A 12,285-nucleotide genomic window follows, 5' to 3' on the forward strand; every position below is an offset into this window, starting at 1 on the left:
TACTGTCAACCCCGGCCACCATCTTGGACAATGACGGCATCTTCGGGAGCCGGCCGAACCGCTCCAGCACAGTTATACTCAGCCAATCGTGGCTGAGCAGCTGGATGATGCAGCAGAGGAGGCCAACATGAGGGACGGCTGGAGCGGTTCGGCTGGCCTCCGAAGATGTCGTCATTGTCCCAAGGATGGCGGCGGGGGGTCGACAGTAATGTGGTGAGTATAATGCACCACACCTCCGGGGTGGGGGAAACACGGTGAAGGGGGCGACTCACTTACATAACACACATTACAAAGTTGTATAACTTTGTAATGTGTGTTATTTTGTGAATAAATGTTTAGCGCCGTACTACCCCTTTAAGCTATAAAAATTAGTATTTAGTACATTGTAGTTGTGTATTTTTTTGTGTGATATGGCTGAGCTCACCGCACCCGCTTAAGAATAGCAATAATAAAAAGGTCATGTGAGCCGAGGTTGCGATTGATTGTGTTTTCTTCACAAGCACATTGTGGTGTTGGAGATGATAGGATATAGCGTCAGAGCTCAATGTACCTATTCCTTCTGCAGATCCGAGGTCACCGGAAGACATTCTGTGTATAGCTCACAAATCCTCCTAATCTCCTTGCCAGCTCAAGTTATGATGGAGAAATTATTATCTGGAACAGTGAGCTCAGGCCACATACAGTGCCGAATAAACACAGCCATTCATGTGGATGCTGCAGGAATGAAATGTAAGTACATAGCGTCTAATACGGAGGGCGACACTTATACAGTGTTCTTTATGTAAAGTGGAGAGAATATATTAGCTATCAAATAAAGAAATCTATATAGACGGTGTAACTAATACAGGAGATGTCTTTATTCCAATAAAAAAGATTTTTTCATAAAGACAATCTCTATACCCTATTAATAAATATTGGCGCAGAGGGTTCACAGTGCAAGAAGGGGAGATTTATTAAACATGGTGTAAAGTAGAGCTGGCTCATGTTGCCCCTAGCAACCAATCAGATTCCACTTTTCTTTCCTCACAGATTCTTTGGAAAATGAAAGGTGGAATCTGATTGGTTGCTAGGGGCAACTAAGACCCGTAGGCGGATTATAATGAGGGCAATCTGGGCAACCGCCCAGGGCCCAGTAAGATTGCCCTCATTATAATAACAGCAGCGCTCTACTCTGCCCCCCCGGTCCGGGCCCCCCAGGTGCAAACCGAACGACCGTTGGCCGCCGCATCTAATTTGGGCCGCTCTGCCCCTTTAAAATATTCTTCTTTAGCAGCAGATGTTCCGCGGGTAGGCACGTCTGCCACAGCCACATTTATATACAATGTCCTCAGGCTATATGGCCTATAGATTATACACATAAGTTCCACTGACCTCTGCAACCTTTATCAGTAAAATACTGACTACATGTCCACCATACCAAATATTGGACCATACTCAAAACATTGTATACAAAAAGAGGACTAAATATAATACACAATGGGGGAGATTTATGAAAGGGTGTAAAATTACACCTGGTGTAAACTGCCCACGGGCAACCAATCACAGCTCCTCTTATATTTCACTAGAGCTGAAAGCTAAGCTGTGATTGGTTGCTGTGGGCAGTTTACACCAGGTGTATATTTACACCCTTTCATAATTTTCCCCCCAATGTCTTTATTAATAAATCAAAAAATCACATAATCAAAAGTTTAAATTACATAATATGATGTTTTTATGGCATTCCAGGTAAACTGACATTAGTGGGGTAAGTAACATAGGCTACAACAGGCAACTACACCACAAATAGTAAGTGCAGTAAAAAGAACAGTATACAGCAGGGAAGGTTTAAGTCCAAGTTCAGGTTCCCACAATAGAGAATATAAACCCTCCTAACTACCCGCCAGATAACCATCAACCCTGAGAGCCAGTAAACAGTTCACCACTCACCCATATCACCCCAACATACGTTTCACGTTTCGCGCTTCCTCAGGCGGTGTGCCCCAATGTACGCTTCACGTTTCGTGCTTCCTCAGCGCCCCCTGAGGAAGCGCGAAACGTGAAACATACATTAGGGAGACGTTGACATGGGTGAGTGGTGAACTGTTTACTGGCTCTCAGGGTTGATGGTTATCTGGGGGGTAGTAGGAGGCTTTATATTCTCTATTGTGGGAAGCCCAGACTTGGACTGAAACCTCCCTGCTCTATAATGTTCTTTTTACTGCACTTACTATTTGTGGTGTAGTTGCCTGATGTAGCCTATGTTACTTACCCCCACCGTGGTCAGTTTTACCTGTAATGCCATAAAAATCCATGTTATGTAATTTTAAACTTTTGATCATGTGATTTTTTTTTATATATTAATAAAGACATTGTGTATTATATTTAGTCCTCTTTTTGTATACTATGCGGCCTATAGAGGCTGTATAGAGTTTTCCTGTAGTAATTTATATGGTTAATGGCCACAGAAAATTTCCACCCTTGACTAAGACAATTCTACTTTACACCATGTTCGATAAATCTCCCCTATAGTCCGTCAATTTTATATCTCCCCTATAGTCCGTCAATTTTATACTCATCTTTCTAAGAATCGATTGGTCACCAGGGTGGCTATCTGTAGAGAGTAGACAACCTTTTTATCATCAATGGATCACAGAAAGTGTATAAATGCTGTTTTTATTTTTTAAAAGAGTGAATTAATATTAGTAGCAAACAGTGTACCAGAATTTCTGGACCAGGATTTCTGACCATTCATGGCTGGATAGTTTGACTTATAGAGATGAGCGAACCTCAAGCAGGCTCTGGTTTGATCGAACCCAAGCCTGAGGGCCCAGTTGGTGGAAAACAAGGAACAACCATAGGCCATAGGCTGTATACATGTTTCCCAGGACTCCCTAGGGCGGCATCCAGCCTCTTCACCCACCAGCCTGCTCGAGGTTCGCTCATCTCTAGTGACTTAGGGCTGGGATAAATGACCGATATTAAAAGCAAGCAAGCGCCGACCTTTTAGCGTTCCCCGCTCGCTGTTGGTGCTATTATACGCACTGACATCAAGCAGTTAATAGCTGATCTTTAGATCTTCAAGGTAGCCCATAGGAGATAGCGGTGGTCTGCTTCCACCGTTTCTATTACACAGAGCTCAGGTCCTTCTACACAGGATGATTATCAAGCGAATGAGTGCTCATAAGAACTTCCTGGCGGTCAGCCCATTTAGGGTACAAACACACTGGGCATATCCGCAGCGGGCACACTGGGCATATCCGCAGCGCAAAGTATGTCAGCAGCCCGCCCTGTTAACCCGCCCCCCCCCGCCGGAGTCTTGCTTTGGGGCTCCCGGAGTCTTCACGTCCCGCTCAGCCAATCAGTGCCCCCTGAAGCAAGCTGGCGTGCGGGGCTTAATGGAGCGAGTTTGTCTGCCCATAGAGTGTACAGGGCACAGATCTGCAGCGGATCTCGCTGCGGATACACCCAGTGTGTTTGTACCCTTAAAAGGGTCAGCGATCAGCTGCTGATTGATAGCTTAATGGCTTAATCACATCTTTTGGTTATTGGTCCCACATTGCCATGTGGAAGTGATAATGCGCTGGTGACAGCGATTACAAGGCTGTACAGATACTGCTCCAAATGCAGTAACATATATATACAGCAGTTTTCAGTACAACACACAGCACATCATATTAACCTGCAATAAAGCCAAATCACAGCAATACAAACTTTACTCTTCTGTCAGTCCCATTTCTCTTACAAGTTGTGATAATGGTGACATGTCTTCTTTAAATTTAAATGGAGAAAAAAAAATAGCAATTAATTATGTTTGAAAAGCCCACTGAGTTGTTTGACTAACCGCTGAGAATGCTAAAGACAGTCTAGTGAGTATTGACTTTTATATCAAAGGCTAGTTAAAGCTAACTCTGCTTTGAACCAGAGATATGGAAAGATGAATGCGGGAGAAGATGGGAAAGATATTGATAGTTTCTACCGCCTTGATGGTCTATTAATCTCCGAGCAACATTTTTGTTACTGTAAAATATGAGCAAAGGAGGGTAGAAGACAAAAAATTTCACTATATACACATAGACACACAAATGCATATACATATATACCCTGTCTCCCTGAAAATAAGACATCCTCCAAAAATAAGGCATAGTGGAGAATTTACAGGATTGCCCCCCAAAAGTTAATCAAATCCCCAATATACACTTATTACCGGAAATGCTTATAAAGTGCTTTTTTTCCTGCACTTACTAATGCATCAAGGCTTCACTTCCTGGATAACATGGTGATGTCACTTCCTGGATAACATGGTGATGTCACTTCCTGGATAACCATGGTGATGTCACTTCCTGGATAACATGGTGATGTCACTTCCTGGATAACATGGTGATGTCACAACCTGACTCCCAGAGCTGTGCGGGCTGTGGCTGCAGGAGAGGATGATGGCAGGGGGACACTGAGGGACACAGGGCACTGGAGGGACACTGAGCATCCCTCTGCCATCATCCTCTCCAGCAGCCACAGCCCGCACAGCTCTGGGAGTCGGGTCGTGACATCATCATGTTTTACAGGAAGTGACATCACCATGTTATCCAGGAAGTGACATCATCGCTTTATCCAGGAAGTGAAGCCTTGGTGTAGTAGTAAGTGCAGGGAAAAAAGCATGTTATAAGAATTTCACATAATAAGTGTATATTGGGGATTTGTAAAACTTTTGGGGAGCAATACAATATTTCAATAAAAATTTTCACCAGACTTTTCTTTTAATATAAGGCATCCCACAAAAATAAGGCATCCCCGAACGTAAGACCCCCACTGCGACCAGGGTTATGCGGGTATGTGATGACAGCTACTATACAGTGCATAATAAATGTTCTTTTTTTTGTTTTTGTTTTTTTTCAACAATTATGTTGTTGGAAAAATAAGACATCCCTTGAAAATAAGACATAGCGCATCTTTGGGAGCAAAAATTAATATAAGACACTGTCTTATTTTTCTGGGAAACACGTTATATATATATATATATATATACATACTAGGACTACAGACCCGGACGCCATACCTCACAATCCCAATGAATAGAACCGGATAGGATCCGGATGTCTCCTTATCTGCACAGGCATATCTAGAAGGAAAGAACCAGCATCTAGGAACCTCCCAGGCTGACCTATACCTTTCAATGGACCCGGGTACATAAAGGGTGAATCATACCTCCAATGCTTTCCCTTATCTCAGGGATTGATACCTCACACAAGAGACGTTTCATATATCGGTGGCGAACACTCGTACAGCCATGCTCACCTTTTATTAGTGTATCCTTCTGGGCACTGCACTATGTGGCCCTAGATATACAACATCCTAAGGTACACAGCTACTCCCTAGGGTCATCCAGCATCCTACCTCACACGGCAATTGTCTTTATACATCTACTCTTCTGGGAAAAGATATCTGCACAGCCTACAGTGACCTTCCCTACCTCTGATGATGTCAGTAAAATAACATTTGACCCACTATTTCCCTGAGGAACCCAGGACCACTGACTGGGGGAAACATGTTGGAAACAGGGTCAAAAACAACTCCACACATCGTTGGGTTGACCATACAAGATGTCCAAAATTTTGTAATCTATATAATAAAAATCAAAGTCTATCTGTCTGTCTGTCTGTCTGTCCTTCTGTCTGTCTGTCTGTCCTCTATAGACTTCCAAACGCCTGAACCGTTTGACCCCAAATTTGGCACACAGATACATTGGGTGCCCGGGAAGGTTACTGCGAAGGTCCCGTCCCCGCCAGATGTACAGGAGGGGAGGGGGAGGGGCAAGAGAGGCGCCTCATAGAGATGAATTGGAAAATCTCCTCACTGCAAACACAGGTGATATAATTAGCTGCAGCAGACACGGCAGTTGGAGCCTTAGCAACCAATAGGATTACTGCTTTCATTTTCACAGGGAGCAATGGTTGCTAGGGAAGCTGCCTCACAACATCCACAGTAATAACTGGTAGACCCCCTACTCCATGTATACAGGACCCCTACTCCATCTATACAGTACATGTATACAGGACCCCCTACTCCATCTATACAGTAAATGTACTGTATATACAGAACCCCCTACTCCATCTATACAGTACATGTATATACAGGGCCCCCTACTCCATCTATACAGTACATATATATATACAGGGCCCCCTACTCCATCCATACAGTACATGTATATACAGGACCCCCTACTCCATCCATACAGTACATGTATATACAGGACCCCCTACTCCATCTATACAGTACATGTATATACAGGACCCCCTACTCCATCTATACAGTACATGTATATACAGGACCCCCTACTCCATCTATACAGTACATGTATATACAGGACCCCCTACTCCATCTATACAGTACATGTATATACAGGACCCCCTACTCCATCTATACAGTACATGTATATACAGGACCCCCTACTCCATCTATACAGTACATGTATATACAGGACCCCCTACTCCATCTATACAGTACATGTATATACAGGACCCCCTACTCCATCTATACAGTACATGTATATACAGGACCCCCTACTCCATCTATACAGTACATGTATATACAGGACCCCCTACTCCATCTATACAGTACATGTATATACAGGACCCCCTACTCCATCTATACAGTACATGTACAGTGTCGGACTGGAGTGCCTTGGCCCACCAGGGGAAATCATTCTTGGGGCCCACCCTTCTGCCACCACACTTATCTATGGTAACATTAATAAAGGTACATTAACACGGCGTGATATGGGGCAGTGTAGGGCTGCAAATGATTGCTAATCAGCAGGGCAGGAATATATAGAGATGTGCAGCCGACAGCAATGATCTTAGCCGCACAAAAGATCAAATCAGCCGACTATGGGGCATTTGCTTGCATGTCAGCCAATCTCTGGCACTTTTACATGGGCCGATCATCGGCTGAATAGACTTCCTAGGAGCACTTGTTACCGATTATTGGCCGGTGTAATCGCGCTATAAGACAATTTTCTTTGCATGATAACACTGTATGCTACCAATAACACCAGTATATAAAGAGCAAATATCCCCACACATATTACCGCTATACAGTAACTGACCAAATCCTGTATATCAAGACCGATATTACCAATAAACCAGTATACAGGAGGGAATAGTATCACCATACATATTACCGCTATACTGTTACTGACCAAATCCTGTATACTGAGACCAAAATTACCAGTACACAAGGGGGAAATATTACCGCCACACCACAACCATCACCACCATATTGTTACTGACCAAATCTGGTATACTAAGACCAATGAACACCGCACCAGATTACAAGTAACAAATAATACCCCCACATACTGACTAACACCGCCATTTACTGACTAACACCCCCACATACTGACTAACACCACAGCTGCTACTGAATAAAATGCTCTGAACAAAGATCAATATCCCCTCATACAGTCATACAGAGGTAGCCCCAGCTCTACACTATATACGTTACAGTGCACATAGATTTAGTGACTCACAGGGGACGTCTTCTCTGATCGGAGTTCTTCCCTTTTCATCTACTTCTTCATCTGCCCTGGGCCGTTATGAGAACTTCTCCGAGCCACGAATCCACATAATCTGCCAGAGAAATATATTAGGCTCCTTACTCTGTCACCATCCTCATCTCTCTACAAACTGCACATCTGTACTGGCCTCTTTACACCTTCTCTCAGTGGTTAGCCCTGACTATTGTGTGTGTGTGTGTGTGTGTTTATATATATATATATATATATATATATTGTGCACACACCTTGTAGATGGCCCCTTGTTCAGTCCTCCATATAGATGGCCCTGTGTCCCTGTGTCCCTGTGTGCCTCTACTATAGTAGAGATCCCCCTCTGTGTAATCCCTTTATAGTAGATGACAACCTCTGTGCATTCCCTATTATCAGGGATAAGGAACCTTGGCTCTCCAGCTGTTGCAAAACTACAACTCCCTTCATGCCTGCAACAACTGCAACAGCTGGAGATCCAAGGTTCCCTATTCCTGCCCTATAGTATATGGCCCCCTCTGTGTAGTTCCCTTATAGATGACCCCTCTGTGTAGTCCACTAAAGTAGATGCCCCCTATAGCCTATTGTATACACACCGCACCCAGTATAGTTAACCTTATAGATGCCCCCCATTGTTGTCCCCCTCTGTGTAGTGCCCTTTATAGATGCCTCCTCAGTGTTGTCCTCCTTATAAATTGCCCCATCCAGTGTCCCTTATAGATGTCTCCCTGTGTTATCCCCCTTATAACTGGCCCGCTTGTGTTATCCATCCCCCCATATAGATAGCCCCCTTATGTTGTCCATCCCTACCCCCCATATAGCCCCTTATGTTGTCTATTCCCCCGTATAGCCCCCTTATGTTGTCCTTGCCCCATATAGCCCCCTTAAGTTTTCCTTCCCCTGTATACAGCCCCTTATGTTGTCCTCCCCTGTATACAGCCCCCTTATGTTGTCCTCCCCCTGAATACAGCCCCTTATGTTGTCCTCCCCCTGTTTATAGCCCCTTATGTTGTCCTCCCCCTGTATACAGCCCCTTATGTTGTCCTTCCCTGTATATACCCCCCTTATGTTGTCCTTCCCTGTATACAGCCCCCCTTGTGTTGTCCTCCCCCTGTATACAGCCCCCCTTATGTTGTCCTTCCCTGTATACAGCCCCCCTTATGTTGTCCTGCCCCTGTATATACCCCCTTATGTTGTCCTCCCCCTGTATATAGCCCCCCTTATGTTGTTCTCCCCCTGTATACAGCCCCCCCTTATGTTGTCCTGCCCCTGTATATAGCCCCTTATGTTGTCCTTCTCCTGTATATAGCCCCCTTATGTGTCCTCCCCCTGTATATAGCCCCCCTTATGTTGTCCTTCCCTGTATACAGCCCCCCTTATGTTGTTTCTCCCCCTGTATACAGCCCCTTATGTTGTCCTCCCCTGTATATACCACCCTTATGTTGTCCTGCCCCTGTATATAACCCCTTATGTTGTCCCCCCCTGTATACAGACCCCTTTATGTTGTCCTCCCCCTGTATACAGCCCCTTATGTTGTTCTCCCCCTGTATACAGCCCCCTTATGTTGTCCTCCCCCTGTATACAGGCCCCCCTTATGTTGTCCTCCCCCTGTATATAGCCCCCCCTTATATTGTCCTCCCCCTGTATACATACCCCCTTATGTTGTCCTCCCCCTGTATACATACCCCCTTATGTTGTCCTCCCCCTGTATATAGCCCCCCTTATGTTGTTCTCCCCCTGTATACAGCCCCCCTTATGTTGTCCTGCCCCTGTTTATAGCCCCTTATGTTGTCCTTACCTGTATACAGCCCCCCTTATGTTGTCCTCCCCTGTATATAGCCCCCCCCTTAAGTTGTCCTCCCCCTGTATACAGCCCCCCTTATGTTGTCCCTCCCCCTGTATAGCCCCCCTTATGTTGTCCTCCCCCTGTATACAGCCCCCTTATGTTGTCCTCCCCCTGTATATAGCCCCCCTCATGTTGTCCTCCCCCTGTATACAGACCCCCTTCTTGTCCTCCCCTGTATACAGACCCCCTTCTGTTGTCCCCCCCCCTGTATACAGCCCCCCTTCTGTTGCCCTCCCCCTGTATACAGCCCCTTATGTTGTCCTTCCCCTGTATACAGACCTCCTTATGTTGTCCTCCCCCTGTATACAGCCCCCTTATGTTGTCCTCCCCCTGTATATAGCCCCCCCTTATGTTGTCCTTCCCCTGTATACAGCCCCCTTATGTTGTCCTTCCCCTGTATACAGACCCCCTTATGCCATCCTCCCCCTGTATACAGCCCCCCTTATGCTGTCCTCCCCCTGTATACAGCCCCCCTTATGCTGTCCTCCCCCTGTATACAGCCCCATATGTTGTCCTCCCCCTGTGTATAGCCCCCCTTATGCTGTCCTCCCCCTGTATACAGCCCCTTATGTTGTCCTCCCCCTGTATACAGCCCCCCTTATGCTGTCCTCCCCCTGTATACAGCCCCATATGTTGTCCTCCCCTGTATATACCCCCTTATGTTGTCCTCCCCCTGTATATAGCCCCCCTTATGTTGTTCTCCCCCTGTATACAGCCCCCCTATGTTGTCCTCCCCTGTATATACCCCCTTATGTTGTTCTCCCCCTGTATATAGCCCCCCCTTATGTTGTTCTCCCCCTGTATACGGCCCCCCCTATGTTGTCCTCCCCTGTATACAGCCCCCCTATGTTGTCCTTCCCTGTATACAGCCCCCCTTGTGTTGTCCTCCCCCTGTATACAGCCCCCCTTATGTTGTCCTCCCCTGTATACAGCCCCCCTTATGTTGTCCTCCCCTGTATATACCCCCTTATGTTGTCCTGCCCCTGTATATAGCCCCCCTTCTGTTGTCCTCCCCCTGTATACAGCCCCTTCTGTTGTCCTCCCCCTGTATATAGGCCCCCCTTATGTTGTCCCCCCTGTATACAGCCCCCTTATATTGTTCTCCCCCTGTATACAGCCCCCCTTATGCTGTCCTCCCCCTGTATACAGCCCCCCTATGTTGTCCTCCCCTGTATACAGCCCCCCTTATGTTGTCCTCCCCCTGTATACAGCCCCCCTTATGTTGTCCTCCCCTGTATACAGCCCCCCTTATGTTGTCCTCCCCTGTATACAGCCCCCCTTATGTTGTCCTCCCCTGTATACAGCCCCCCTATGTTGTCCTCCCCTGTATACAGCCCCCCTATGTTGTCCTCCCCTGTATACAGCCCCCCTATGTTGTCCTCCCCTGTATACAGCCCCCCCTTATCTTGCCCCCTCTGATAAAAAATAAAAAAAAACCACAAGACAACTCACCTAACCACACGCTCCCCCGTCGGTCGCCGGTGTCCTCTTCTCTGACAGGTGAGCAGCTCCGATGTGAAGTCCCGCCGGCGCCATCACTGACCTCAGTGTGCGCCGCGGTGGCTGGGACTTCCGGTATTCGCTCCATGACCCGGAAGTCCTAGCCGCCGCGGCGCACACTGAGGTCAGTGATGGCGCCGCCGGGACTTCGCAACGGAGCTTGCGTAACTCTTGTGATCGCAAGCAAATCTCTGCTTGCGGTCACAAGAGTGATTGACAGGGCGGGAAGCCGTAGGCTTCCGGCCCTGTCAATCACAACACTGCTTACATTTAACTGGAAGCGATTGTTGCGATCGCTTCCAGTTAAAAGGGAGGTGCGGCCCCCGGCCCCCCTAGGAGCAGGGGGCCCACTCCAGCTCGGGGCCCACCGGGGGTTTCCCCGGCCCCCCGGTGGCCCAGTCCGAGCCTGTACATGTATATACAGGACCCCCTACTCCATCTATACAGTACATATATATACAGGACCCCCTACTCCATCTATACAGTACATGTATATACAGGACCCCCTACTGCATCTATACAGTACATGTATATATACAGGGCCCCCTACTGCATCTATACAGTACATGTATATACAGGGCCCCCTACTCCATCTATACAGTACATGTATATACAGGGCACTACAGGTATACCATACTGTGACAGGATAACACTGCCATACCAGACCCGACCAATACCGCCAAACTGTGACTGGATAACACCATCATATCAGACCTGACCAATACCGCCATACTGTGACTGGATAACACTGCTATACCAGACCTGACCAATACCACCATACCATGACTGGATAACACCGCCACACCAGACCTGACCAATACTACCATACTGTGACTGGGTAACACTGTCATAACACACCTGACCAATACCACCATACTATGACTGGAAAAAACTGCTATACCAGACCTGACCAATACCGGCATACTGTAACTGGATAACACTGTCATACCACACCTGACCAATACCGTCATACTGTGACTGGATAACACTGCCATACCAGACCTGACCAATACCGCCATACTGTGACTGGATAACACTGCCATACCACACCTGACCAATACCGCCATACTGTGACTGGATAACTCCACTATACCAGACCTGACCAATACCGCCACATTGTGACTGGAGAACACCGCCACACCAGACCTGACCAATACTGCCATACTGTGACTCGATAACACCGCCATACCAGACATAACCAATACCGACACACTGTGACTAAATAGCACTGCCATACCAGACCTGACCAATACCGCCATACCCCCCTCGAAAAGAAACCAGATTTTCTGGCAAGTCTCAATGGGAGGGTACTGCCCCTCTGCAAGGTGCTACCCTACGCACCAGACCATGGGTGCCTAATGGTAAATATGACCCTGCGGGTATACAGGACACTACAGGTATACAGGACCCCAAAACTATA

General features: G+C 46.8%; 1 protein-coding gene across 1 annotated transcript in view; it reads left to right on the forward strand.

Moving 5' to 3' along the window:
- Positions 1-670: 670 nt before the first annotated feature.
- The window catches only part of LOC138777134 (WD repeat-containing protein on Y chromosome-like), a 54,752-nt gene continuing 43,137 nt past the window's right edge, over positions 671-12,285 (forward strand). The window contains exon 1 of the mRNA XM_069956240.1: positions 671-729. Within this exon, the coding sequence (XP_069812341.1) occupies positions 723-729 (7 nt within the window). The 5' untranslated portion in view covers positions 671-722. The remainder of the gene's footprint in view (positions 730-12,285) is intronic.

This window comes from Dendropsophus ebraccatus, unplaced genomic scaffold, assembly GCF_027789765.1.
Source record: "Dendropsophus ebraccatus isolate aDenEbr1 unplaced genomic scaffold, aDenEbr1.pat pat_scaffold_510_ctg1, whole genome shotgun sequence".
NCBI lineage: Eukaryota > Metazoa > Chordata > Amphibia > Anura > Hylidae > Dendropsophus > Dendropsophus ebraccatus.